Source organism: Cavia porcellus, unplaced genomic scaffold, assembly GCF_034190915.1.
Source record: "Cavia porcellus strain 051 isolate PalLab524CR breed Dunkin Hartley unplaced genomic scaffold, mCavPor4.1 scaffold_10, whole genome shotgun sequence".
Classification (NCBI taxonomy): domain Eukaryota; kingdom Metazoa; phylum Chordata; class Mammalia; order Rodentia; family Caviidae; genus Cavia; species Cavia porcellus.
In genome coordinates, this window is record NW_026947493.1 from 26754663 (window position 1) to 26779897 (window position 25235).

Consider the following 25235-nt stretch of genomic DNA (forward strand, 5'->3'; position numbering starts at 1 on the left):
TAACGATAGAATTCTGTGGACTTCTTCCCACAAACACAGATACCAGGACCCTTCCTTAGATTAATTAAGCCAGAAATTTCTGGAAGTAGGCCTAGGAATCAATATTTTAAAAATGATATCTGGCATTACAATGGTATCTTAAACTTCAAAATTCTGTGATTGAATATAATGTCTTCTGCTTTGCTCATAATAGACATCACTAATTGAGCAAGACCTTCTTTTCTCCATACTGTGTTTAGATTAGCCATAACTAATCAATTCAGAGTGGAAATGGAGCACAGTTTCAATCAGAGTTAGTAGAGTATATAAGACAGAATTAAATGTTGCTCACAGGTATGGTAATGGGTTTGTAAATGTGGTAACTATATGTTCAAGTGTGATTCAACCAAACAATTGTTTCAGCTTCTGTAACAAAGGGGTTTCAGAGACTGCAGTGGACGGTATCTGTGTTCTTCCCAGGTCCCTTTGGGTCTCTTTTCCCACGTTTGTGTGCTGTATATCCCACTCCTAGCTAACTTCCATGTACTTTTACTTCTATCAGTTGTTGACTGTTTTGGGGTGTTTTGTTTGTATTTTATTTTACTTTTTTAGTACTGAGGATTGAGCCCAGGGCCTTCACACTGAGCTCTTTTTAACCACTTAACATTTTGTTGCAACCATCTTTCAGGCAGTGCATTTATTTATTTTTAAATTTTTTTGTTTAAAGAATGACTAATCAAAACAGAAAATGGGTAGAAAAATACTTTCAATGAAAAAATAAACAGTGTTGATGTTTACATATTGTCCTCTTACAAGTAATTGTTCAAGATATAAAAGTGAGACATATAAGTGGGAATTCAAACACTGAGATTGCAAATAGTTCTATTCAACTATCAAACAAAAACTTAGTAATATGGTTATCAACCCTATATACTTAAACATACATGCAGTTATCTATATCTTCATTTATGTTGAGATTAAACAAACGATAGCAGGCTAAAATCACTCTGGACAAAGAATAATAGTATTTCTGGATTTCACATCATGACACTACAGGATCAGCACTGGGTATCGTAGTGTCTCTTTTTCTTCAAAGTATTTGTTCATTTCATCATGCATTATAAGATCAGTTCTTGTAAAGTGTTTATAGATTCTACGCATGCATGAGTCTTAACATGTATTTCTATCCTTTCTATATTAGAGGGGGAAACAAAACAAAGCAGGACAGAACCAAACATATTCCTATAGACACATAAAATGAAAAAGACATATAAACCTACTGTACACGGAGTTTTATCATGGTCACTGTGTTGTCTCTTGTTATCTTCAATAGAATTGGCTATATCATCAGATATAGTACAATTGAATATATCAGTACCTAACAGTATTTATAGAAACACAACTTTGTAGATAATGTAAAACTACAAAAACAGATATTAGTCAAACCAGAATGGGTATTGTACTGAATCTTGTCATTTTCAGTATAGATGTCTATACTTTCAGACTTGATACTATCAATTATAACAATTTTGAATACAATCTGTCAATAACAAACAGCAATCAAACAAACCAGGTTTAACTAAGATCAGTCATGATCTAACAGTATAAGTTATACAAGGCTCCAGATTAGGTTAATAAGAAATTAAAAATGATTATTGTGCTATATCTTGATATCTCTGGGATAGCTGTCTGTGCCGTCAGATCTAGTGCTTGTAGACAAACTGAAACAGAATAAAATCTATCTAAGCAGAGCAGTGCAAGTAATATGGGTTTTAATTCCTGATACACTATTAACAATATCTTCTTATCTTCTGCTGTCTTTTTTAAGTCTATTCCTCCCCTTTCACTCCCCCAGGGTATTCTGTGCATTTCGAGGTCTCACCAACACCCTCGGTTTTCAATTGGGGGGGGGGCAACCTGCTATTTACCTAAGTGGTTCCGAACCTTCTCCCTCCTGGACTTGATCTCTAGTTGTATTTCTTTACCTATTAAAGCCTATCTTTCCCACTTATCTTTAAATACTAGTCTAGTTGCCCCTATTACTCTCTGGTTCCCTGTCACATAAAGCATTGTTTTCTCATATTTGATTTTCAGTCCAAATACCCTTTTTCAGGTTAATTATATTTCCTATAAAGAGCATCTTGGTGGACCCTACCTCCTGATCTACTCTGCCTGTGATTCTCTCTCTCTTTTTCTTAAATTTAGTGTATCAAGGCCATCTATATTAGAGATCATAGCTAACCTTCTCTGCCTCATTTCTGTTGTGCTCTTTTTCTGTCATTAGTTGTCTGTCTTCTTCATTTTGTTTTCTGCTGCATTCATTGAGGCCTTTCTGCCACTGTTCCTGGAATCGTGGTACTTTTCTCTTTCTTTAGAATGTCCTGCAGTATTCTCTGTAGAGCTGGATGGGTGGTCACAAATTCCCCCAGTTCCTCTTTGTCTTGGAAGCATCTTGTTTCCCCATTAATTTCTGGAGACTGTTTTTCAGGTACATCAATCTGGGCTGGAGGTTATTTTCTTTCTTTCTGGAATACTTTGCTCCAGGCTCTTCTTGATGTTTTTTTTTTTTTAATTTTTTTAAAATTTTATTTAAGAAGAAAAGAAAAAAAAAGCAGGGAAAGGGTACAAGTTATACAGATTTACAGAAAAAAAATGAACAGTAGGAAATCACTAGTTAATGGATTACATATTGTCATCTTAGAAATAATTGTTCAAGTCACAAAATTAAAGCTTGTAAAGTGGACATTCCATCAATGATACTGCAAACAGTTCTGTTCATTGATCCAATAAAACTCTGTGATATCATTTTCTATCTTATACATTTAAATATACATGCAGTTATATAGTTTGGAGCACTTTCTTTTCCTCTCTTTTGTACCATGACTATTACACATTTTGGGTTTCATTGCTCCCACGGTTCTTATTACTTTTTTGGAAGACAGTAAAACCAAATGTGACATAACAGAACAGAATCAGTCAAGTCAAAAGGGTGGACATAATAGATAATGTAAAAACATAATACAAGGTGATCAACAATGGTTACCATAATGCCTCCCGCTATCTCTAATAGAATTGCCTATATCGTTAGTTATAATACAATTGAACAAAACAGTAAAGAATAAAACCGACAAAACCAAAACATTGGAGACATTGTAGGTCTTCAAAAGTAGATAAAAGTCAACAAGAATGGGCATCATAATGAATCTCATTATCTTCACAGCTGATGCCTAAACTTTCGAACCTGATACTATCCAGCAAAACAGAATAGGGGAACATCAGTTAAAAACCAGATGGTGAGAGTAATACAGGGCTTTAAATCAAGGTAATGAAAAGTCAAAGTGGGTTACTATAATATATCCTGCTATTTTTTTCCTTTAATTAAAAGGATAAAGATAAAAAAGTAAATAATGGAGTGGAGATTGAGATAAAAGAGGGCATAACAACAAAACAGCGCAGATCAAAACATAACCATTTAAGCAGAGTAGTGTTTCACCACCAGATAATCCTAACCTAAAAGTAGTTACCATATTGTCTCTTTCTTTGAAATCCTTGAGTACAACTTTGTATACTGTAGCATTAAGTATATCAAAATAATGTAAAACCATTCAAGAGAATGATAGCATTACAGAATATTTAGAATCGACTAACAGAAAATGAACAATGGTTTCTGTATAATCTCCTTGTCTTTAAAAGGTTTTTGCTTATACTATCGTACATAATAAAATCCAATAAGATACAGCCTATTTAGACCATTGGAGACAGAAGGACAAAAGCTTGATGAGACTTCAAAACAAGATGATACTAAATCAGTATTACCTATTAAGATGTCATTTTCTCCAAAATAGCTGTTCCTATCATCCAATCTTCTCTGCCTCATTTCTGTTGAGCTCTTTTTCTGTCAGTAGCTGTCAGTTTGTCTTCTTCATTTTGTTCTCTGCTCCATTCGTTGTGGCCTCCCCACCACTATTTCTGGGTTCTTTGTATTTTTCTTTTTTTAGAATATCCTGCAATACTCTCTGTAGAGTTGAATTGGTGGTTGCAAATTCCCCCAGTTCCTCTTTATCCTGGAAGCACCTTGTTTTTCCATCAATTTCCAGGGACAGTTGTGCAGGATATCTCAATCTTGGCTGGAGATTATTATCTTTCAAACTTGAATTATTTCTCCCCACGCTCTTCGTGATTTGATGGTTTGTGCAGAGAAATCTGCTGTAATTCTGATGGGTGTTCCCTTGTAAGTGGTCTGTTTCTTGTCTCTGACAGCTTTTAATATTCTGTTCTTGTATTGAATTTCTGGAATTTTTATTATTATATGCCTGGGTGTTGCTCTGTTTGGGTTGTAGGTAGCTGGGGTCCTGTATGCCTCATACATCTGAGTATCTTTACCTTTTGCTAAATTAGGAAAATTCTCCTGGATTATTTCTGTGAGTAGCTTTTGTAGTTCACTTGTTTTTGTCCCTACTTCTTCTTTTATGTTCTTAATCCTTAAGTTATGGATCCTCTTATCATCTTCTTGTCTTTGTATTATTGCTGTTTGTTTCTTTGTTATTTTTAAGAAGTTTTTCATTTCATTCTCCCATATTACAAGTCTGCCCTCCAGTTCAGATAGTCTGTCCTTAGTTTCTTTCAAGCTGTTATGCCAGTCTTTGATAGACTTCTTAGTATCTTGGTAGTCCCTTTGAACCTGCTTCACGTATTCTATGCTTTCTCTGTTTTCTCCATCAAACAATTCTCCCCTTTTTTTCTGTTCTTCCATTCCACCACCTGTTTTTTCTTGGGTGGTACTTAGCATTTCTCTAACTATTCTGCATACTTCTAGCTTCAGGTCGTTGATAACTTCATTCCTGAATTGGTCTATGAGGCTCTCTATATGGCGCCTTATGTGTATTGGTGCGGTGTCTGCTATTGCCTGTTTCTCAGAATTGGGGGCCGAGGAGCCTTTCTTGTTGCTGCCTCTTCCCATGCTGCCTCTTCTTTTCTGTTCCTTATATATGCTAGCTTATATAAGAGGCCCAGCTTCTCTCCCAGTCAGCCACAGCCTGATCGAATTGCGCCAGTTAGGTGTTCCCGCTCACCGCTGCGCACTAGGGAGTCACGGACCAGGCAGCCTACGCGTCTCCCCTCCCGGCCACCGTCAGGCTCTGGGATCTGGGTTGGGACAGCCTACCAGGTCCGCCGGCAGCGTCACGCAGGCCAGGCACTTTTCACCAATCCCGCCCGAGAGGGGCATGTGTGGCTGGAGTCACCACCGCGCCCTGCTCCTGCAGGACTGCTCGGGCCCAGAGAGTCCTCTGCTGGAGTCAAACTGTGGTAGAGTGTCAGTTTCTCTCACTCACCACAAGTCAGTGCACGCCTCCCTGCCGTTCGCAGATTGCCGTTCTCAGAGCTTCTGCGCGTCTCTCCCCTTGCCGAGCCGCTGTAGAGGCAGCCAGCCGCAGCGCGGCGGGAAACCCAAATCGCGGCTTACAATGGCACGGGGTCCAGCCTCCACACCGAGGCTTTTCTGTTCCTGTTTTAGCACCAGGACTGCATTCCAAGTTGGTTACTCTCAGCCCAGTTCGTTCCTGAGTCAGCAGAGCATATCTCCACCTGCTTATGTCTCCATAGTCTGCACCATTCCTGGCTTCTAAGCCGAGTCTTTCAGAGAGCCTCCGGTAGTTGCTGTTATCTGTCCGCCATGTTCTCCCGGAAGTCCTCTTCTTGATGTTTTGTGTTGAGAAGTCTGCCATAATTCTGATGGGTTTTCCCTTGTAAGTAATCTGTTTCTTGTCTCTGACAGCTTTTAACATTCTGTGCTTATATTGGATTTCTGGGATCTTATTATATGCCTGGGTGTAGTTCTGTTTTGGTTGTAGGTGGCTGGAGTTCTGTATACTTCGCACATCTAAATATCATTTCCTTTTCCTATGTTCGGGATGTTTTCCTTAATTATTTGTGTGAATAGCCTTTGTATTCCTTTGTTTGTACCCCTGCTTATTCACATTCTTTATTCTTAAGTTATAGATCCTGTTGTCGTCTTCTAGCCTTTGTATTGTTACTGTTTATTTTCTTGTTATTTTTAAGAAATTTTTCAGTTCATGGTCCAACATTGCAAACCTGTCCTCCAGTTTGGATAATCTATCCTTAGTTTCTTTCAAGCAGTTTTGTCAGCTTTCAATGGAGTTTTTAATTTCCTAGTAATCTCTTTGAACCTGCTCCATGTATTCTATATTTTCTCTATATTCTTCATCAAACGAGTCTCCCTTTTTTTGTGTTCCTCCATACTTCCATCGGTGTCTTCTTAAGAGGTGTTTAGCATTTCTTTTATTAATCTATTTATATCTTGATTAACTTGGTTAAATATTTCACTTTTTAACTCGTCTATGAGGTCCTGAAGATATCTCTTTATGTCCACTGGTGCCATGTCTGATGTTGCATGTTTGCTGTCCTCAATCTCCTTTGTATTTACCTTTCTTGGATCAGTGTTCTCAGGGTTGGGGGCTGGGGACTTTTTCTTGTTGTTTCCTCTTACATTTTTTGTTTCTTCCATACAGGTGTATATATAAGAAGCCACAGTTTCTTTCTTTGTTGGTTACAATTCTTCTGAAGTGTGCTGGCTCAGGCTGTACATTTATTGATGGACTGACTCTCCCCTGCGTTGCTTGGGCTAGTGTCATTTCAGTCAGTTGACTCTTGCTTGCATGAGATATATTCCTGTGCCTATTTATTTTATTTAGACTATTTTTTGCATTCTTTTTTATTTAGAACATTGTGTTTGCCTTTGATATTTGTTTCTAGTAAAATCTAATAATAATAATAAGTTAAGGTTATTACGTTTTTACTTATTTGTGAAAAAAATCTGTAATTCTGTGCTAAAATCTATAAAAACTCTTATTGTAAGTACATTAGATATGATTTTCATACTTCTTAAGAACTCGATGTTGTTATTTGACAATACAAAATGGACACATTTGGGACACTGAGACTGAATAGGAAGGCAGTGCCAAGAGATCTGCAAAAAGGAGAAATGTTAGCATATCAGAGAGGAAAAGTCTGTTAGGAAACGGACAGACAAAAAGACATTTCCCTGATTGTCATCCACTCATAATACATAAATGATAGACCTTAAAATACAATATGAAGCCAAAAACAAATGCCCATAGTGTCAATCACTATAATAATTCTGTGGATGGTGTTAACAGAGTTGACCAACATCTTTTTTTTTTTTTTGTCTTTTTCCTTTTTATCGGTACCAGGGATCAAACTCACGACTGCCTGCTGGCAAGGCAGGTGCTTATGCCGCTAAGCTAAATCCCCAGCCCCTAGTTGACCAACATCTAACAAGTGATCCTGTAATCAAAAAGCAAGGAAAAATATTATTATTAAATATTTATGCACCTTCTGTACCAAACAGTATGGAGTTCATTTGTTAGTTATTTAAAACAAGGAAGTTCAAAAACTTATTTGCAAATTATTAGGTCTAATAGGCCAAATAATTGAAAAATACAGGATAGCAAAATGCCTGCCAGGATTCCATCATTGATGTCTTCACTATCACATTTAGTAGGCGGGAATTTTATTGAAATTAAGTCACACACAGAAAAAAGGAGAGGCCATCATGACAGTATAAAGTGTGTTGTTCAAAGAAAGACATAGGGGCTGGCGATATAGCTCTGGAGCATAACTGCATGCTTGGCAAGTGCAAGGTCATGAGTTTTATTCCTGGTACCCCTCAAAGAAAGACAATGCAGAAAGAATTCAGAAAGAGACTTGCTAGATATTACTGTCTAATTTGAAATACATTGTGTATTGAATGCTATGAGATCTATCATGCATGGAAAAATTATTGAATAAATTAGATAAAACAGTCATTTTTATATTTTCTATTTTATATGAAAATTAATGAGAAATATGCAATTTTTTGTTATCCTGGGTTTAATTTATTTTTGTTTTGAGACAAACTCTCACTAAACTACTAAATTTCCCTGGCTGGGATTGAATCACTATTCTCCAATTTCAGCCTCCCAGAGTGTTGGGATTATAGGCATGTGCCATCATGCTGGAATTTTGTGTGGTTTTGCATGCTGAAAGCATCAGATGTCCTGGGAATTTGCAGTGCCCTGGGTAGCCCTAACTAGTGCATGAGTATGGAAGCCCTCTCTTCTCTTCTTAGGTGGAGGTAACTCTGAGGCATAATATATATTCCCGCAGAGTGAGTGAGGTGTCCTCCCAGAGGACACTGAGGTGGCACTTTGATTCAACCACTTTCCTTTTCTTTCCTTCACCAGTTTTTCTGGAAATACTTCCTGAATCACTTGCACACAAATCTTTTTCTCAAGATCTGCTTCTGGGGATCCCCTAGGACACACATTAAAAACTGAGGCCACTGAGTCAAACTATAAATCAGGCACAAAATATTGGCACAAGTTCTCTAACTTTAGCTGGCTATTTGGACAGTGTATTAGAAGTGTAAAGAGCTTTGTACGAGGAGGAATTGGGCTCTAGAAGTCCACTGACAGGATCATGTAGAAATTCCTTCCTATTGCTTATGGAGTGAGCATAAGGCAGTGTCTTAATTACTTTTTATTCTTTGCTGGGACAAAATACCTGACACCAAAAATGAAAGAAGGAAAGGTTTATTTCCTAGAGTTCTTGGAGGTTTCAGTCCATACTTAGTTGGCTCCAAGGTAGCGGTGTGGCATGGCGGGGCAGCCATTCATGGCCGCTACGAACAGCAAGGCACAAACTGGAAAGAGAGAGAGAGACACACCCCTTCTTCTCATCATTCCATCATATCGTGGCTCCATCCCTGGGGGGCTGAAACACTCACACCACCAATCCAAGTGCTAAACAACGAACCAATCACAAATGCTAGATTTGGTGCAGTCCATAATTCATGAGTCTTAGGGGCCACTGACATAAACCATGACAGGTAGTGAGCCCATATTCTGGAGTAAGGTACCGGGATGTCATAGGGAAGCTCATGTTTTCTAACGGTGAATGCTTCTCTAGAAAATGTGCAAGGTGAAGTGCTGTGGCTTTTTGCATAGCTCTACAATGGAACTGTCAAGCTATGCTAAAAAAGATAATGATTAGCCTATAAGTCTACATGTTGCATAGATCAAATCTGCTTCCTCAAAAGTGTAACTCTCCAAGAGAAAGGTGTGTAGATTGTAGATGTTCAGTGATTAGCCAGTGTTTTTGCTCTAAAAGTATCACAGAACATTTTGCCACCTGAAAAAAAAATCAGCCCAGATCATACTCCGTACTAATTCTGCTTAAGATGATATTACCCTGGGTTGAACCACCAAAACAGACAATGTATCAGCACAGCAGTGGGTGCTATCATTCAGCACTTGGATGAAAAGGTGGGCTCTGTCGCTTTTCGGCTCTGTGATTCTGATAAAGTCACACTACCTCTGTGTACTTCAAATTTTAAATTTAAGATAAAATTATTACTAGGACTTGCTGGAGGGCTACTAGGATGATTAAATGAGGTGACACTTGGAAGTAGTACTCAGTGAACATTAGTTAATCAGAGCATTACTGATTATCTGAATGTGACATTATCAGTATTATTTGAGTGTAATAATAAACACTCCTGTTTTTCTCTTATCTTTCTCACTATTCTTCCTGGTTTTCTACCCTCATTCATTGTTCTTTGCTCCACTTCCAGATGTTGTTTTTTACTCTGTTACTCTATTTGCGCCTTTCCCTCCTTTTGGCTTCTGTTTGATCCTTTTTCCTTCTGCTCTTTTTCCTCTGTAAACAGTAGTATAGAATTATTTTGTAGCTATACTTTATCTATCTAGATTCTTTAATTGCCACCTGAAACATTTAAAAATTAGTTAAACTAATGTTTTAGTATCAGAAAGACATACAGCTTTTCTCTTGGGAAGATCTCACATCAGCTGGGCAGTGTTACACAACGGCTCTGGGTGTCAGGGTTCTGAGTTTGGCTTACTGCTCACTAGCTATGCTTTTTGGGGGCATTTCATTAACATTTGTAAGATTCAGCTCCCTCTCCTGTAAGACAGAACCAAGAAAAGCACATTTGTGTACTATGCGAGACAATTTGAAGACTTACATGACATAATTCAGAAAAATGCTGAGCACATGCTCAGGGTAACTGGTACCTGTACAGTCAAAAGCTGTCCCCTGCAACAGCAGCATTGGACACACTCCTGGGTCCTTTGGAGCACAGTGAGCTTGGGATTCTGTGATTCTCCTCATGGTGGTTGGCTTGATGTTTGGGTTCTGACATTTCCAATTCCCAAGCAGCCCTGAGAGCAAATAATCATGGGGAACCTTTCAGAGAAGGATCAAAGCAGATTCTGGAAGTAAGTCCATCCTGAAGGGCCACCAACTCTCCAGCCACCAACTCCTTGTAATCTGCTGTCACATTGGAAATGGCCACTGGGCTGTCATTGTTATTTTCATGGCCCAAACAGTTCTACTTGATGATATCATTACAGATAAATTAGTTCAGGAAGAAGAAGAAGGTAAAAACCCCTTATAACAACAACTCTAAGATGTCTGTTTCTAGAGAGTTAATATCTGGACCCTGGACCAGGGCTCTTCCCAATGATGCCTTTGGTTGGTTGCCTAGCAACACCCAGCCCTTTCCTGAACATCACAAGGCATTGCTCATACCAGCCGCATTAATTTTTTTAAATGAGTATTTGGTTTTGTGAAAAATTAAGCCTCACTAAATGTAATTTTCCAATGTGCGTTATTTCCAAACAATTGGTGAAAACTGCATTGAAATTGAATTTTGCATTCCAAATTTGAGCGCTACAAACATGAGTAGCTTTTAAAAAATCATATTTATATATAACCAGACCTAGAGATTGTGAGTGTTCTCAGGTGATTTAACTACCAAGCACCCTTCATTCTGCTCCCATAAAACATTATTCTTGTGTTTGCCTTAAAAGTAAGAACATGATAAATTGCCTGGAATTCCTGAAAGCCAGTGTTCTACACTGCTCTACAGAAATGGCAGAAATCCATTCCACCTTATTTATATGTGTAGAAATGGAAGTTATGGATTAAAATTAATCAGAACATGACAATTCATCAGAAAATCAATATATTTAAAGGTCACTAATTTCTCCAAATGATTTTTAGGTTGCTTTGTAACCCTTCTGGGTTTAATCTTCTCTGTTAAATTATCTCTGGGTGCACACATTTATTAAGTCAATAACACTTGGTATAATTAACTCCTGATATTACTTCTCTCAAGGATTTTTGCTCGGGTTTTGTCTAATCACTTGAGTCTCACTTACATTAGAAATCCAAGCTCATCTTCTTTGACAAGAATTACGCATGAGAGAGCAGAAAAGAAATATGCAGAGTGACTAACAGCTCAGCTCTTTGGCTTTGGGCAAGTCTCTTGAATTTCCTGTTCTTCAGTATTTCTATCTGTAAGATGGGATAATACCAGTTCCTATGATGTGGAGTAGTGAGAATTAAAACACGACATATTTGAACTACTTGACAGAATAACTAAAAGGTAGCATGAGTGAAAGTCACTGGAGAATTAAGAAAATTTAATAAAATACTCTCTGCATATATACAAATACCTATATGGACACATGGCCTCCCAGTATTTAATGGTTTTCCTTTTACACAATTTGACTTCTTCAAGGGGAGGTGAGCAGAGGTGACCAGCCCAGGGGGTAGAGAGATGGAGGCCTGGTTCTTGGACAGGTAAAGAATCTTGCTAGGCACAGTGCAGTATTCTGCTTTCTCCTTCCCGTCTTATAAACAGTACTTCATTTCCCCGGAGGACTCTGGCTTCAGGATCGACAGCACTGGAACAATTTCCACATCAACCGTTTTCGATTTTGAGAGTGAAACTAAAAGGTAAAAACTATTACTGGGTTTTCATTAAAAATCTGGATCCTCTGGCTCCCATTTCCCTCTTTTCTCCCTATCTGGTCTTCCTGTGCCCCCAAAATGCAAGTGCTTTTGGCATTGCCTTAAAATGAGATCAGAAAGTAACCAACAGCCTTGCCAGTGCTGGTTGGGGAGCTGGACTTGGACGCCAGCACCCCCTCCCTGTCCTTGGCTTCTGCAGTGAAGAGTCACAATGATTATCTCACTGGTGATATTTGTGACCGGCAGTCCAGAGGGAGCGGACTTCCCTCTGGATGCGTGCCACGCAAGATTCATTCACGGTTAATCAGCATCATTACGTTTTTCACTTTATTTTCTCCACATCTGCCAGGTGGGCAGTAACTAGTTCGGGTTACTGTTTTTATTTTTATAGTGATTTTTATGACCATTCTTTGCAATCATAAGTGTTGCATCAAAGAGCTCCACAGGAGGACATTTAAGATACTCCAATCACGTTGAACCTAAGAGATCTTTCTGCATTATAAATCAAGAAGGGAGTAGATTCTGAGGTAGCACCCTTAGTAGCAAAGGCCCCACAAAGACTTGATGCCCACATGTAATGGAAATCACCTTCCCACGAAACAGATTCAGAGGACAGCATGAGGAAAAACATGTGCTTCATTTTCTCTCCAACCTTGTAAAATTATCAGAAGAGTGCCTGGCTCTGTACTATCTTCCTATGATTCGAGGATAGAAATCACCAAGATCTTTATTTACATTCCTGGTCCCCAACTCCTCTAACCTTTATGTCAAATAATTCTTTGCCTCATCGACTCTTATTACCATTTCTGGTGGTAATGACTAGTGCCCATCATAGTTTAATTTTCTTTTTGTCCTACAATACCTCACGGAACAGTGACTGTGCACATTCAAGACATTTAGAAATCTTAAGATCTGTCCACAAATGGAAGAAAAAGTCACCAATGAGAGTGTGAGTGATGAACTTTTTCCTTCATAAGTGAAAATAAAGCTTTCCTTTTTCTTAGTATCTTTGAATCAGACAAACTGACCCTAGAATGTTGAAGACCTGGTTGCAGATTATAATAAAGAGCTAGCTATCTGGTAAAGGCTCTGCAATGCATTCTTACCAAAGCTCTGTAGAGAGCACAGCTTTCCTTAATTTCTGTCTGTCTTGGTTCCAGAGCTTCTAGGGTCACTGAACCAAAAAAAGTGAGAGTAAAAGAAGTTTTTGACGGCCTCACTGCCTCCTTCCAATCTTCTCCCTTCAAAGCAGACACAGGAGCTATGAAATCTCTTGTTCAAATCCTGAAGACTGAGTTAGGGAGTTTCACTGTTCTGGACCCCTGCTGTCTCCCTTCTATACTCGGGAAGACAGGGTTAGTGCCCGCCCCTAATTTCTCTTATTATCACACTCAAATCTTCCCAAAAAAATTAAAAAAAAACTTTCATTCCTAAAAGTGAATTGAGTGTGATTTTTGTCAATATGTCTCAATAATTAACTTATAAAAATTAATGAAATAAGAAAATTAAACTTTTAATTTTTAGCGCTATTAGAAGGAAGATAGCCATTTTGGCCTCAATTATTAGTATATTTAATTTATTAGTTAAAATAGAATTATTTTCTCTTTCCTGAGAGAATAACCAGCTCTATCAGTTTGCCTTGGGCTGGGGTGTGTAACAGCACTGCTGTTTTATCTTGGACAGTGCTGGGCAAACTTGGGGACTTCATTACCAGAGAACGTTGTTTTGGGGGTGTGCTACTCATCTTTCAATGAAGGAACAATTGTTTTCCTCATTTCATCACTTTTGGTCCTCAAACCCAAGCATATCTCTGCTAAAATAAAAGCCTGTTATCACCTAACCATCCCAATATTTTCTTTTCTTTTTTTATATCTTTTTCCTTTTTATCGGTACCCAGGATTGAACTCACAACTGCCTGCTTGCAAGGCAGGCGCTTATGCTGCTGAGCTAAATCCCCAGCCCCCATCCCAATATTTTCCACAGTTATTTGCGGGTAGTTGCTTTGAAGTATTCTCAACAACTTCCTTCCACTGTCCATTTTCAGTGAAGTAGCATACTTTCCTAAGTCCTGGCCTGTTCTTTCAATTCATATGGCCAATTAGTTTTTTAATGAAGTGTTAGCCATTTCTAACCACTGAAATAATTGACTTGTTGATTTTTTTACTAGATGAATCAATTATGGTAAGCAAGTAAGCCCAGCTGCCTATATCTCTGTGAAAGCCTGGTGTAACTCTACAATCTCAGCTATTTTTCTTGTGGCTTTTAGTTTTTCTCTGATCATTAAAGTGGTTGATCCTGGAGGACTGTTTGCCACTGGAAATCTAAAGATTTTCCTCATTAATGTCAACAATAAGAATCCCATTCTGACCTGCAGGTAAGGACATAAAACATAAAATATGATTTAAGTTTAACCTTAAAAACTGAATTCAAATGTGTAGTGGCTTTTGTTGATTTTCCTTTTTTGTGAGAAAGAAAGCAAGGATATATGGTGAAAACAGTCACTTCAGATGTAAAATTCCAAAGGAAAGGCTTCCTTTGAAACTGAAAGCAGAATAGTTTAAAAATATGCAATACATTGAAAATACAATAGGATGAGGCAGTGTTAGTGAAGTGTGTCCCAGGTATCTGCTTGCTGGCTTGTCTCTCACTACCTCCCTAGGGATTCTAGCCAATATTGTCACCAGGGGGTTTATGAAACCCTGCTGACCATCAGTAATTCTAGAAGCTGCTTTCTACTACAGAAGAAAAGGAACTCGGTGATCAAGGAATAGATTATAGAGCAAAACAATTTTGGGATCAAATCATCTCCCAGATATCTTGATATTGACTTCTGCAAGTTATTTAACTTCTTAAAGTCTTACTTTGCTTAACTGTAAGAGGGGGACAAAAAAGGGTACATTCTTCCTAGGGCCACTATGAGGGGTAAATGAGAGAACATAGTTTTTTGACTGCAAGTAAGTGCTCAGTAAATTGGTTGGCTACTAATATCATTATTAATGATATTTTTCCACTACGCTGTAACTACTCATACTGTTGCAGGCAGCTGAGTTAGTTAGAAATATTATAGGCAGTGAGACAGGGCTAGATTCTCCATGGAGCCAGTGCAGATACTTGGCAACTGCAGAGGGTGGGCTGGGAGGGTGGAGGAGACTAACGCCTCCTGCCATGGGCCAGGCCTCAGGACAAAAGACAAACAAATGCACCCATGTCCTGAAGATTGATACCCTAAATAGTTCCCATTTCCCTAGGGAAGAGTCCCTGCTCCTCAGGAATGCCTGCTTTCTATGTGACTCGCTTCCCTATTTGTCCCTAATGTAATCAGTTTTACCTGAACTATTGATCTTATTGGCTAACTATAGTTATGTCTCACTTTATGCCCATCTGCCTTGTGAGCTCCCAGTCTTTCCCCACCTTGAACACATGGTTTTACTCCATAAAAGTCCCTGGAAAAGACAGAGTCCTTGGCAACCTGCTCAGGACCCCTTCTCTCTCTCAGACAGAAGCTTTCTTTCTCTCAAGAAATGTATTCTGCTCTTAACCTCTGTTGTTCCTAAAATTCATTCTTCGATTTTAGAGGACATGAGCTCACATGGGACATAGTAGGTTGGGAGTTTCATTCCCCTATATCAATACCACGGGCAAAAATGCCAATGAATGACTTAGTAAGCTAAAGGAAGAAGTTAGGAGAGCTTTTATTGGAAATAAGGAGAATGCTCCTGGATTTCCAGGAGGGACCCTGAATAGAGTGTCTACAAGGCTCTCTGATCTAGAGCTAACTGTAGGCAAACAGAGCACAGAAACTGCTCAGCTGTGCAGTGGTCACCTATCACAAATGCCTCACTGGGTTTAAAATGACCAAATGGAACTCAGGCTTTCAACTCTGTTCTTGGAGACATAGAGTTTCAGGAAAGTGGATCTCAGAAAGAACTTGCTAATTTGCATTATAATTATCCTTCTTCAGTAGGGGCTGGGATGCCTTCTATGCTGCCTGAGGAAATTCATTCTTCACTCAAAGCCCTCTTTCTTAATTTTTATCATTATGACTGGTCTCCCCACTCTATTTCTACTAGCTAGCTGCCTTACTTGGAAATTACTTAAATAAACTCTTCTACACCACCACAAAGTATAGGAAAGAGCAGGCGAATAACACTAACAGTCTTTTCTTTTAAAACAAGTTTTTTCAACATTGAAAATGTTGTCTTGAGTGTGGCTTCTGTGAACTCAACTCTTCATGACAAAGCTGACATCACACTGGATGAAGAAATCCCAATTGGAAAAACCATTGGAATGTGCCAGGCGCGTGATGAAGATTACTTGGGAGATTTAACCTTTGAACTTGATCCTTGGAATGTTTACTTTGCAGTTGATAAAGGTAGGGTAAACATGCTCTCAGCAAGCTGCCTTATCCCATGTGGTTTTAAGCATAGGTTTATGTGCGTTTCCTCCAAAGACTGTTTGCTTCCTGGTTTCCAAGATCCCAGCATGAAGCCCATGCTAGACACTTCACAGTGATCTGTTCCAAAACTCTCTGCAAAATCTCTTTCTTTTTGTTTACCTCTGACCTTACAAGTGTTATTCTATGATTGCTTCAAAATGGTGGTCTTAGCCCTTCACTTTACTGTCTTCTAGCTCAACTCTTTGCTTTTTGCCTGCATTTTCATGAGAGAAAATCAGCAATTCCAGTGACTGCCTGTATTCACAGCATTAATGACAACTTGCCTTTATGTGACCAGTATTTGATCAGCATGTTATAGAGTTGGTCATTTTTTTCTTATCCAGTTGGCTGTGGCTGAGCCTGGGTCCAAGTGTTGTATCCCAAAAATGAGACCCCAAGATGTTGTTCAAAAATGGGGGCAAGACATCTTTAAAAAGAAAAAGAAGTGCTTTATTTAAGCTGGCACCAGTGACACAGTGCAGTTGGAGTTTGCAAAGCTGTGTAACTGGGTTAAAATTTTGTTAGACTTTTATAGGAGAAAACCACAAAACCAATGATGGGAGGGGGAACAAAAATAAAGAAGAGCTTTTTTTCCCCTTGCTTGAGGACAGAGATTTTATGGGAATTTTCGCAGTCGGTGGTCAGCCAATTCCTTCTCTAAAGGAATTTGGCGACTTGTGGTCAGCTAATTCCTGGGACAATTGTCTCACAAAAGGGGGACAAAGGTTGAGAGGAATATAGGTAACTCAAGGTCACCTGATTCTAGGAACAATTGTCCCTTGCAAAAGGGAACAAAGGTTAACACAGCAAACAGGTTACCAGGGTGACGGCGCATACAGAACAGTATGGCGGCATTTAGATTAATTAATAACACTGTGGTCAGTGCTCTGGGGTGGTCAGCTGTGAAAAACAGCTGTGTTTACAAAGGGAGTTACAATGTAATTAGGGCAAATAATCAGGGAATAGGTGAGAATAGAACAGGATGACAGCACTTATTGACAGTATGAGAGCACTGTATGAGAGTATGAGAGACAGTATGAGAGACCCCAAGTATGTGGTATCTGAGGCTTCTTCCGAGGCTGAATAGAAAAGAAAAGTGGCCATGGTGGGCAGTACACAGGTTTATGCACTGCTACAGGTACTGTCACTGTCCCATTCACATCTCCTCAGGTCGTAACAGCTCAGGGCAGCCAGTCAGACTTCCACCAGTCAGTATCAGTGATATAGGGGAATGAAATCTGGTACAAGTTCATGTTCTTTGAAATGAAAGAATAAATTTTAGGAACAGTGGAGGTTAAGAGCAGAATATATTTATTGAAAGAAAGAAAGCTTCTGTTTGAGAGAGAGACAGAAGGGGTCCGAAGTGGGTTGCCAACGACTCTGCCTTTACTAGGGTATAGAGTAAAACCACAAAAGGAGGCAGATTTATGGTGGGGAAAACATGAGAACTCACAAGGTGGGCATGAGGTGGGACAGAGCTATGGTTAACCAATAAGATTAACTTTTCAGGTAAAATTGATTAAATCAGGACAAATGAGGAAGCAAGTCATATAGCAAGGAGATATACTTAAAAAACAGTAACTTCTATATGGGGTTGTAATGGTGACTCCTGGCTTCCTCAGGGTGATAGAGACCTGTTTAGTATATCAATCCTTAGGATGTGGGTGCATTCCTTTGATCCTTCGTCTGGAGGCCTGGCCCACAGTGAGAGGTGTCTGTCTCCCCCACAGTTGCAAGGTATCTGGGCTTCTGCACTGGCTCCTGTGAGGACCTAGCCCAGCCTGACTGCCTATAATATTTCTATCTAACTCAGCTGCCTATAACATTGGGGTACTCTGCTTAAGGTATTATCTGTTGTCTGACAAGTGCTGTCCCCCTTCTTGCTCCCACAGCAAGTTGGAGGTGTTGGAGAAATTCCACCCTTAAGTAGCTCCTGGCTAGTGTTTGGAGCTGGTGCATAAATACTACAGCTCTTTGTCCCTGGTGTGGAACATCTCTAAGCATCTATTTTACACTGGCTCCCAGAGTTCCCCAGTGATGTGAGGTTCTAATCATCTACAGAGGAAATTTGCCTGGCAGTGCGCTTTTCTTGGGAGTTTCTCTTCTCTGCCTCACTTTGTCCTAGGTCACTGCACTCAAATCCTCACCTCAGATTCTGCTTCTGGGAAAGCCCCAGCCAAGAAGCACACCATCCTTTTAACATGAATTATCACACAGATCGCTTTCTAGGCTTTTTCAGGCCATGGCCACGAGGAAGAAAGTATGAGTCATGTGATCCAGTCATGTGTTTGCCTTTAGGTCTTCTCTCTGCTGGGTGTGAGAGCTTGTTCATCACCATCTCCCTACTCTACCTGTGCTTACAGCTGAACGCAAGTGCCTCTTCTGTCTGTTCCAATCCCCTGAGCCAAGAGCAATTTTGTTTCTGTTACCAGCTAACACAATATGATTAATAGTGTATTTGGGAGATCAATAATGAAATACCATGCTTTTGCTTCAAAACAGCTTCTTATTTTAGTGACTAAAGCATAGTTCATAGTTTATTTTTTGATAGTTATTCATGTAGCAAAGTAATTTTGGAAGCAACAGCCTGGGCCATTTGAGCAAGACATGTCTTGTTACAGAGCGTGGGACTGTGGTTACCACCACTCGTCTGGACGTGGAGAGAGCGGGGTTTGCAAGTGTCCAGTCCTTCTCCATTAAAGCCTGTGACCATGAGCAGAGGTGTGCAGCAATTCCAGTGACTGCCCGTATTCGTGGCATTAATGACAACTCACCTTTCTGTGACCAGTATCTGATTAGGTAAGCTCGGGTGGGTGAGTGGGTGCAGGCATTCAGAGCTGAGGGAAGGAGGTACTGGGTCTTACCATTCATTGGCCGGCTCGACTCGTGGTGGATCGTCACACTGACTCCTGTTCTGCCTCAGGACGTGGTCCTAGGTTTCCAAGATCTGATAGTAAGTGACAAGAGCTTGGGATTTAGAATCATTGCTCTGGCTTAGAATTCTGGCTTATTAACTGTGTGCTCTTGGGTAATGTACTTAAGCCCTTTGATCTTTAGTTTTTCTCTATAAGATGAGTTAACAATAGTACTCAGTGGGGTAGTTGTGAAGAATAAATGGGATGATTTGTGTGTGATGCTGAGTTAATGTTTCATAAATGGTATTTGTCCCAGATGTATTATCTGTTATCTGAAACCCTTGGCACTGTATGTTTCAGGATAAAGCTCTTCCCTTCTGATTTCAGAGGGAGCAAAATGTTGTCTAGCTCATACATTATGCAACTTTCCCAGTGAGACATGAATGGAACTACATATTCAACTCTATAGAGACAGTTCACTCTGAGTGAATCAAACCCAGATCTGACCATGTGGGTGAAGTTTTGATGTAAAGCATTTTCAGGTGATGTCAGGTTGTGAGGTCAGATAAATGATGAGAGAAATGTGAATTTCAGAGCTTTGGGGCTTTGAAATTTGGATGAAGGATGGTGGGTTCATATTACCCCCAGGTGACTACTTCTATTATTTGATGTTCAGTCTTAAAAGTTACATCATTGTCCTTTTTTTTTTTTTTTTTTTAAAGTACCTTATGTACTCTCTTACTCACACACAGGTCAGCTACTTCCATGTTTCCCGAGCATTATTCCTGTTTATCTCATGAAAAATAAAACATAGCTCTGCAAGTTACTATCTATGTGAACTTGACTGGGAACCAGTTACCTTTCAAATAGATATGACACTTGGGCCTAGAACAGGGCCTTTTTGTAAGGAAAAGGTACCATCTAGGCTTGGCATTTGATATCCTTTCTGCTTTTCTTCCTCTTCTTCTCCAAAATTTCCTCCTTATTATTCCACCAGAAGCATCATAGTTGATTTAACCAAACGAGTACCATATTCTTCAGGGAGTGCTAAGGTCACTTGAGGAGACAGCGTGAGTACTTGTCATGCTGATTTTTCTGTAAGGAGGTTGTATCTTGTCAGGATGCTGACAGGAATACATATACAGTAAAACAAAAGCAACACATATGCACCTCACAACACAAATGCTGAGTGCTGCGTTCTAATTGTGAGAGAGAATGTATGGGCTTGGGGAGTTTAGAGAAGCTTGGTACAGGCTGGGAACTCTGTTAGTTCCTGACAGTTAAGCAGGATGTAGATGCTGAAGGCTTAAGAGCCAGTGTTTGGGGGCAGCATCAGTGAAGATGGATGGATATACAGTGACGACAGTAAGTCCTCTGTGACTATGAACTGGGCAGGATGGACTCTTGACCATGTAGTCCACGTGCTCCAGATTCAGTTTATCCCTAAACCGATCTGATGCCCCAGGCCTCTTCATAGAGATGACAGCCTCAGTTGACTCCCCCTGAGGCCCCATGCAAGTGCCCAGCTAAGTGCAGAGAAAGAACACTCCAGAAAAGGAGTATGGCCTCACCAGAGTCACAGAAAAGCAGTTACCGGATGATACCCCAGAGTTGCTTTCTTTCCTGCAGGATGAGCAGGGCATCCATAATTAGGCATCACATTATCTATACTTATGGATGTCTATAGGAAGAACATTCTGCTTTAAAAGTATGTCAGTCTCCAATGATTTTTATTCTTGGACAATAAAACAGGTATACAGGCGAAGAGGTGATTGCAGAGGGCACAGTAGTGGCAACGTTCTTATGTCATGACCTGGACAAGCCTCCTGATACAATCCACTATGCTCCAAGCTCGGGCCCAGTTGGTTCTGGACAAATCTTTGAGCAAGTGCCAGTGGCTGCCCACGTCATCCAGGTGAGCAGCAGCAGCTCCTGGTGGCTCTCCCAGGGAGATGGAGTGGTGTCGAAGCCAGAGCTGGGGAAGTGCTGGTAGATGCTGAAAGGACACAGCACAGGTTTCTGGCCTTCCCTGGAGTCTTGCTGGAAGGTGTCTTGTCCTTCATTAGCCAGCTGTCTGTAATCATTTTTTTTTCTTTTTATAATAAGCACAAAATAATTTATTTCCTATTTAGCTAAGGAAAGCCAAGGCTAAAAATCATGCTGATTTCCTTAGAGATAAATCTTTGTGACCGTGTGTGGGACAGGGGTCGTTGCAAGTGATCAATCAGTGCTCCTAACCCCTCTTGAGATTTTAAACTTTTCACTGGTGAAGTATGAACAGTTTTTTTTTTTCTTACCCAGCCTATGATTAGAAGAAATTTTTCCTTCTGACTCCAGATTTCTGTAGGTTTTTCTTTCAAAGAGCCATCTCTGAGAGGCTGGCATAATTGTTCCTTAACCCAGAGACCACCATGTACCCTCCCCACCCTTGCCTTTGCCTCAGTGTGGTCGGGAAAGCCACTGACATTTTTTTTCTTCTCTGATCCTAATCCTAAATTTTCTTGACTAGCTCCACAACCTGCAAGCCGAGTTCTTGCATATGTTAAGAATTTGGAAAGCTTAGGCACTCAGCTTCTTGGGTTCATGTTCTCTTTGTAATGCAAGGCCAAACTGTCATTTTAAAAAAGGGGACTGGTGAAGATGAAGATTTTGGAAACATGACATTAACTAAACTCTGGGCTTTCTCATGTGCTTGCTTTGCATTTAAATAGTGCCTTCATCAATTACCCTCTCCTAATGCATTTCTGTGTCTGAATAATTATGCTGTAGATATTGAGAGAAATTCATTCTCAAGTGATTTATTTATTTATTTATTTATTTAAAAAATTTTTCTTAGCACTCTAACTGGCTTAGTTCTTTCCACTAAGGACTCACAGTTGTGGTTGTTGTAGATCCCATATCAAAACACTTACTAGACTCCATTCTGTTTATTGCTGATCTATTAAAGTGTAAGATTTGCATTTATTTCTAAATGGTTCATAAAATCTACTATAGTGCTTGGTGCATAGTGGATATTTGCTATGTTTTTACTAAGTTTTAAAAATGCACCTGTTCCTAAGCATTTGAATATTTGGTGTCATCTTGATTCATTCCAGTTTATGCTGACTAAAATTTATGTTAATGCTAATGCTATTATCTTGGTCTTCAAGTCCCTGATACGGATCATCTTATTTGCTGCTGTTTCCCTGGTACTTACACTTGTAACTGGCACATAACTAGTCCTCAGTACATATTTTTGAAATAGTAATGTATCATATCTGAAATAAATTATACTTTTATAGTACTTTATCATTCAGAATATTTTATCTTAAAATAAATTTTGTTCAGGACAAAATTCCTAGCATGCAATGAGGACAGGGTATGTCCTGTATCTTTCTTTTACTGTTCCAGGAAGTATTTGCATAAGTAAGGTACTCAGGAAGGAAATCTGCTGTCCTGTTGTCCCATCAAAAGGCATGTTTTTGTGTGTAAACATGTGCCAGTCTCAGGCAAATTCTAATGTCATCCCTAGGAAATGAAAATGGCCACACACTTGCTTCCTTTGGAATGATTTATTAAAAGATGTACCTTAAAAAAATTTGGTCCTGCCAGGTATGATGACACAGGCCTGTGATCTCGGCACTTGGGATCTGAGGCAGGAGGATCACTGTGGGGAGGATCACTCAAGGGCAGCTTGGGCTACATAGTGAGTTCAAAGCCAGCCTGAATCACACAGAAAGATTATGTCTCAAAAAATAGTTTTTGTCCTTTTGCTGAAGTAATGTCACTCTCCAAGGTCACTAAAGAGCTGGATTATGAAGACCCAGAGGTGGCTGCAGTGGGGCACACCTATGAAATGATGATTTCAGTATTTGATGATATGCATCCCTCTCATACAGGTAATCTTGATAAACTGCTCAAGAATCGGTAAGGGCTTATTCTTTACCTTGTTCACCGTAGGCTTTGGAACATATATATCCATCATATTTGGGACATTTTGTTAAGTTGGGCAACAGGTGAAGAGAAGAATTACGTAGGCATATGCTAGAATTTTCATTAAATCTGGGAGGCCCTTTTCACCTTTTAGTGGCACCTTAAATAATACACAGTTCTTAAACATAGCTCTGAAGATGGATCTTTGAAGTTAGAAAGGGTAATGAATACTTTCCTGTTATTAGGTGCTTTTAAAATTTTATTTGAATCATTTTATGTGATGTAGATATGGCTTGCCTGGTTGTGTGGCTTACACCTGGTCTCAAGGTGCAGAGCATGGTCCTCTCCCTCCCAAGGGGTCTTCTCATCCTGTCTCACCATTCTGGATCAGCCCATGATAAAAAGGGCCTTTGGTATAGTGAGATCAGGGGCATCAATACTGTGTGATCATAAAGCTCTTGGAATTTGTAATTTAACAGCCATTGATTTACTAATTGCAAAGCCCTCTCCATCATCTGTATGTATTTTAATTATGTACCATGGATCCAGAGTATAGAACTTAGGGACTGAGACACTTAGTCAAGCCACCCAATGCCTGCCTTTTAAAATTTATTGTTGCACACATTAAGATACACATTAAGTTCCTGATGGGGTCATACAATATTCAGCAGCATGTTATAATTTTAATAGTGAGTTTGTTGGTTTTAGAGATATTTTAAATGAAAACAGAGATTCTCAAAATTTTAATGACATCTTATGTGTCATTAATGTCCAGTGTCTTAGTGCTTACAATATGCAGTGCCTATCAAGTGCCAGCCACCCAGCAGATGGCTGGCATCAGAGATATCCTGGGAGGTGTGGATAATAGATGTCAAATACAGGGTTAGAAGAAGACTTGGTAAGGAGAACCTAGAAGGTGTGGTAAATTGGATTTCTTGTGAGGATTCTGTATCGTTTGTGGCTGCTGCTTGTGTGTTAAGAAGGACCCTGAGATTGCTTCTGGGAGCAATGGGCTAGAGTGCTTTCTCTTTCATAGATGTGGAAAGGTTGAACTGTGGCATGTAGCTACAGGTTTGCAACCAAAGGAATTTAATGCTGAACTTTAATCAGCATGCCTAAATCTCTTTAAATCTCTCTTGGTTTGCTGACAGAAGAGTTTTAATGGTGCTAGGTTTAAAAAGGTGATTTGTAGTCAAATGGCTCGGTTCTGTGGAGGAGCGATGTGGAGGGTGCAGGAACCCACCAGTCACAATATTCTCACTGTGTGTTTTCTGCTCTCACATGAAGCCTGTTACACAGTTCATCTGACTGTTAAGGATGGATGCTTTTCTTGCAGCTACTTACCTGAGGGTTGAACTAATGAAAAGTGAATTTGCCTTGTCACTAAATTTGAGACTTTCCCTAACTGGAGAGGGGAAAGACATTTCTCGCAGTAATAAATTGGCATCCTCTCTGGCCCTCACATGCCAATACATTCACAGAAACTGCTCATAAAAGGAGCTTGTAATACTGTGTATATGGTTTTGTATATTTTTATAGGCCAGCTAATTAGCACAATTTTTGGTCTTTATGTGTACAGTAAAAGTCATAATATGGTAGAGCTGTAAATGGTACCAGCTTTTGCATCATTTATTGAAAGAGATACAGCCTTTAACATAAATCACCTGCTGTTGTAGAACAACACTCTTTAAACATTTTGGGGCACTGTGGGCTCCTTTGAGACTCTGCTGAAATATATAGACACTGTTCTTTGAAAAAATGCAGATAATAACACGTGTCAGAATATAAAAATGCCACAGATTCTCTGAAGTAAGTGTTCTATAGATCTCAGGTTAGATTTTCTTGTTTGACACGAGTGGCATAGATTTTTCAGGACCAAAAACACACAGCATTCTTTGGTGTGTGATTTCTACAAGATAACTTACAAAAGGAGAATCCCATGATCAAATAAGCTTGGGAATCAATACACACCCAGAGATTCAAAATATGTAATGGCAAATTAGACACTCTAAGAAGTCTTGCCATAAATAAACCTTTCAATTTTTATTTAATTTAGCATTTTGTATTTGAAACACTCCTATTCTAGAGAAGATATTTTGGGAAATATTCTCAGGTACAGCTTGATTCAATAACCACTTCTTGACTTACGTACTTTGTGTCCTTTGGCCAAAAACAATTCTGTGGAATTTACTTTCTTG

General features: G+C 39.4%; 2 protein-coding genes across 2 annotated transcripts in view; both read left to right on the forward strand.

Moving 5' to 3' along the window:
- Window positions 1-15915: 15915 nt before the first annotated feature.
- Window positions 15916-21118, forward strand: LOC134477962 (fat-like cadherin-related tumor suppressor homolog). Its single transcript, XM_063257796.1, has 3 exons — window positions 15916-16207; window positions 18892-19069; window positions 20878-21118. The coding sequence occupies exons 1-3, from the start codon at window positions 16123-16125 to the stop codon at window positions 21116-21118; spliced, it is 504 nt and encodes a 167-aa protein (XP_063113866.1). The 5' UTR covers window positions 15916-16122.
- Window positions 21119-22885: 1767 nt separating this feature from the next.
- Window positions 22886-25235, forward strand: part of LOC106025741 (cadherin-related family member 3) — a 37518-nt gene continuing 35168 nt past the window's right edge. The window contains exon 1 of the mRNA XM_023561783.2: window positions 22886-23003. Coding sequence (XP_023417551.2) covers window positions 22886-23003 — 118 coding nt within the window. The remainder of the gene's footprint in view (window positions 23004-25235) is intronic.

Coding starts and splice junctions, on each gene's coding strand:
- LOC134477962 (XM_063257796.1), top strand. CDS start 16,123: ATGTGCCAGGCGCGTGATGAAGATTACTTGGGAGATTTAACCTTTGAA. Junction 16,208..18,891: donor TTACTTTGCAGTTGATAAAG/GTAGGGTAAACA, acceptor GTCTTGTTACAG/AGCGTGGGACTGTGGTTACC. Junction 19,070..20,877: donor TGTGACCAGTATCTGATTAG/GTAAGCTCGGGT, acceptor ACAATAAAACAG/GTATACAGGCGAAGAGGTGA.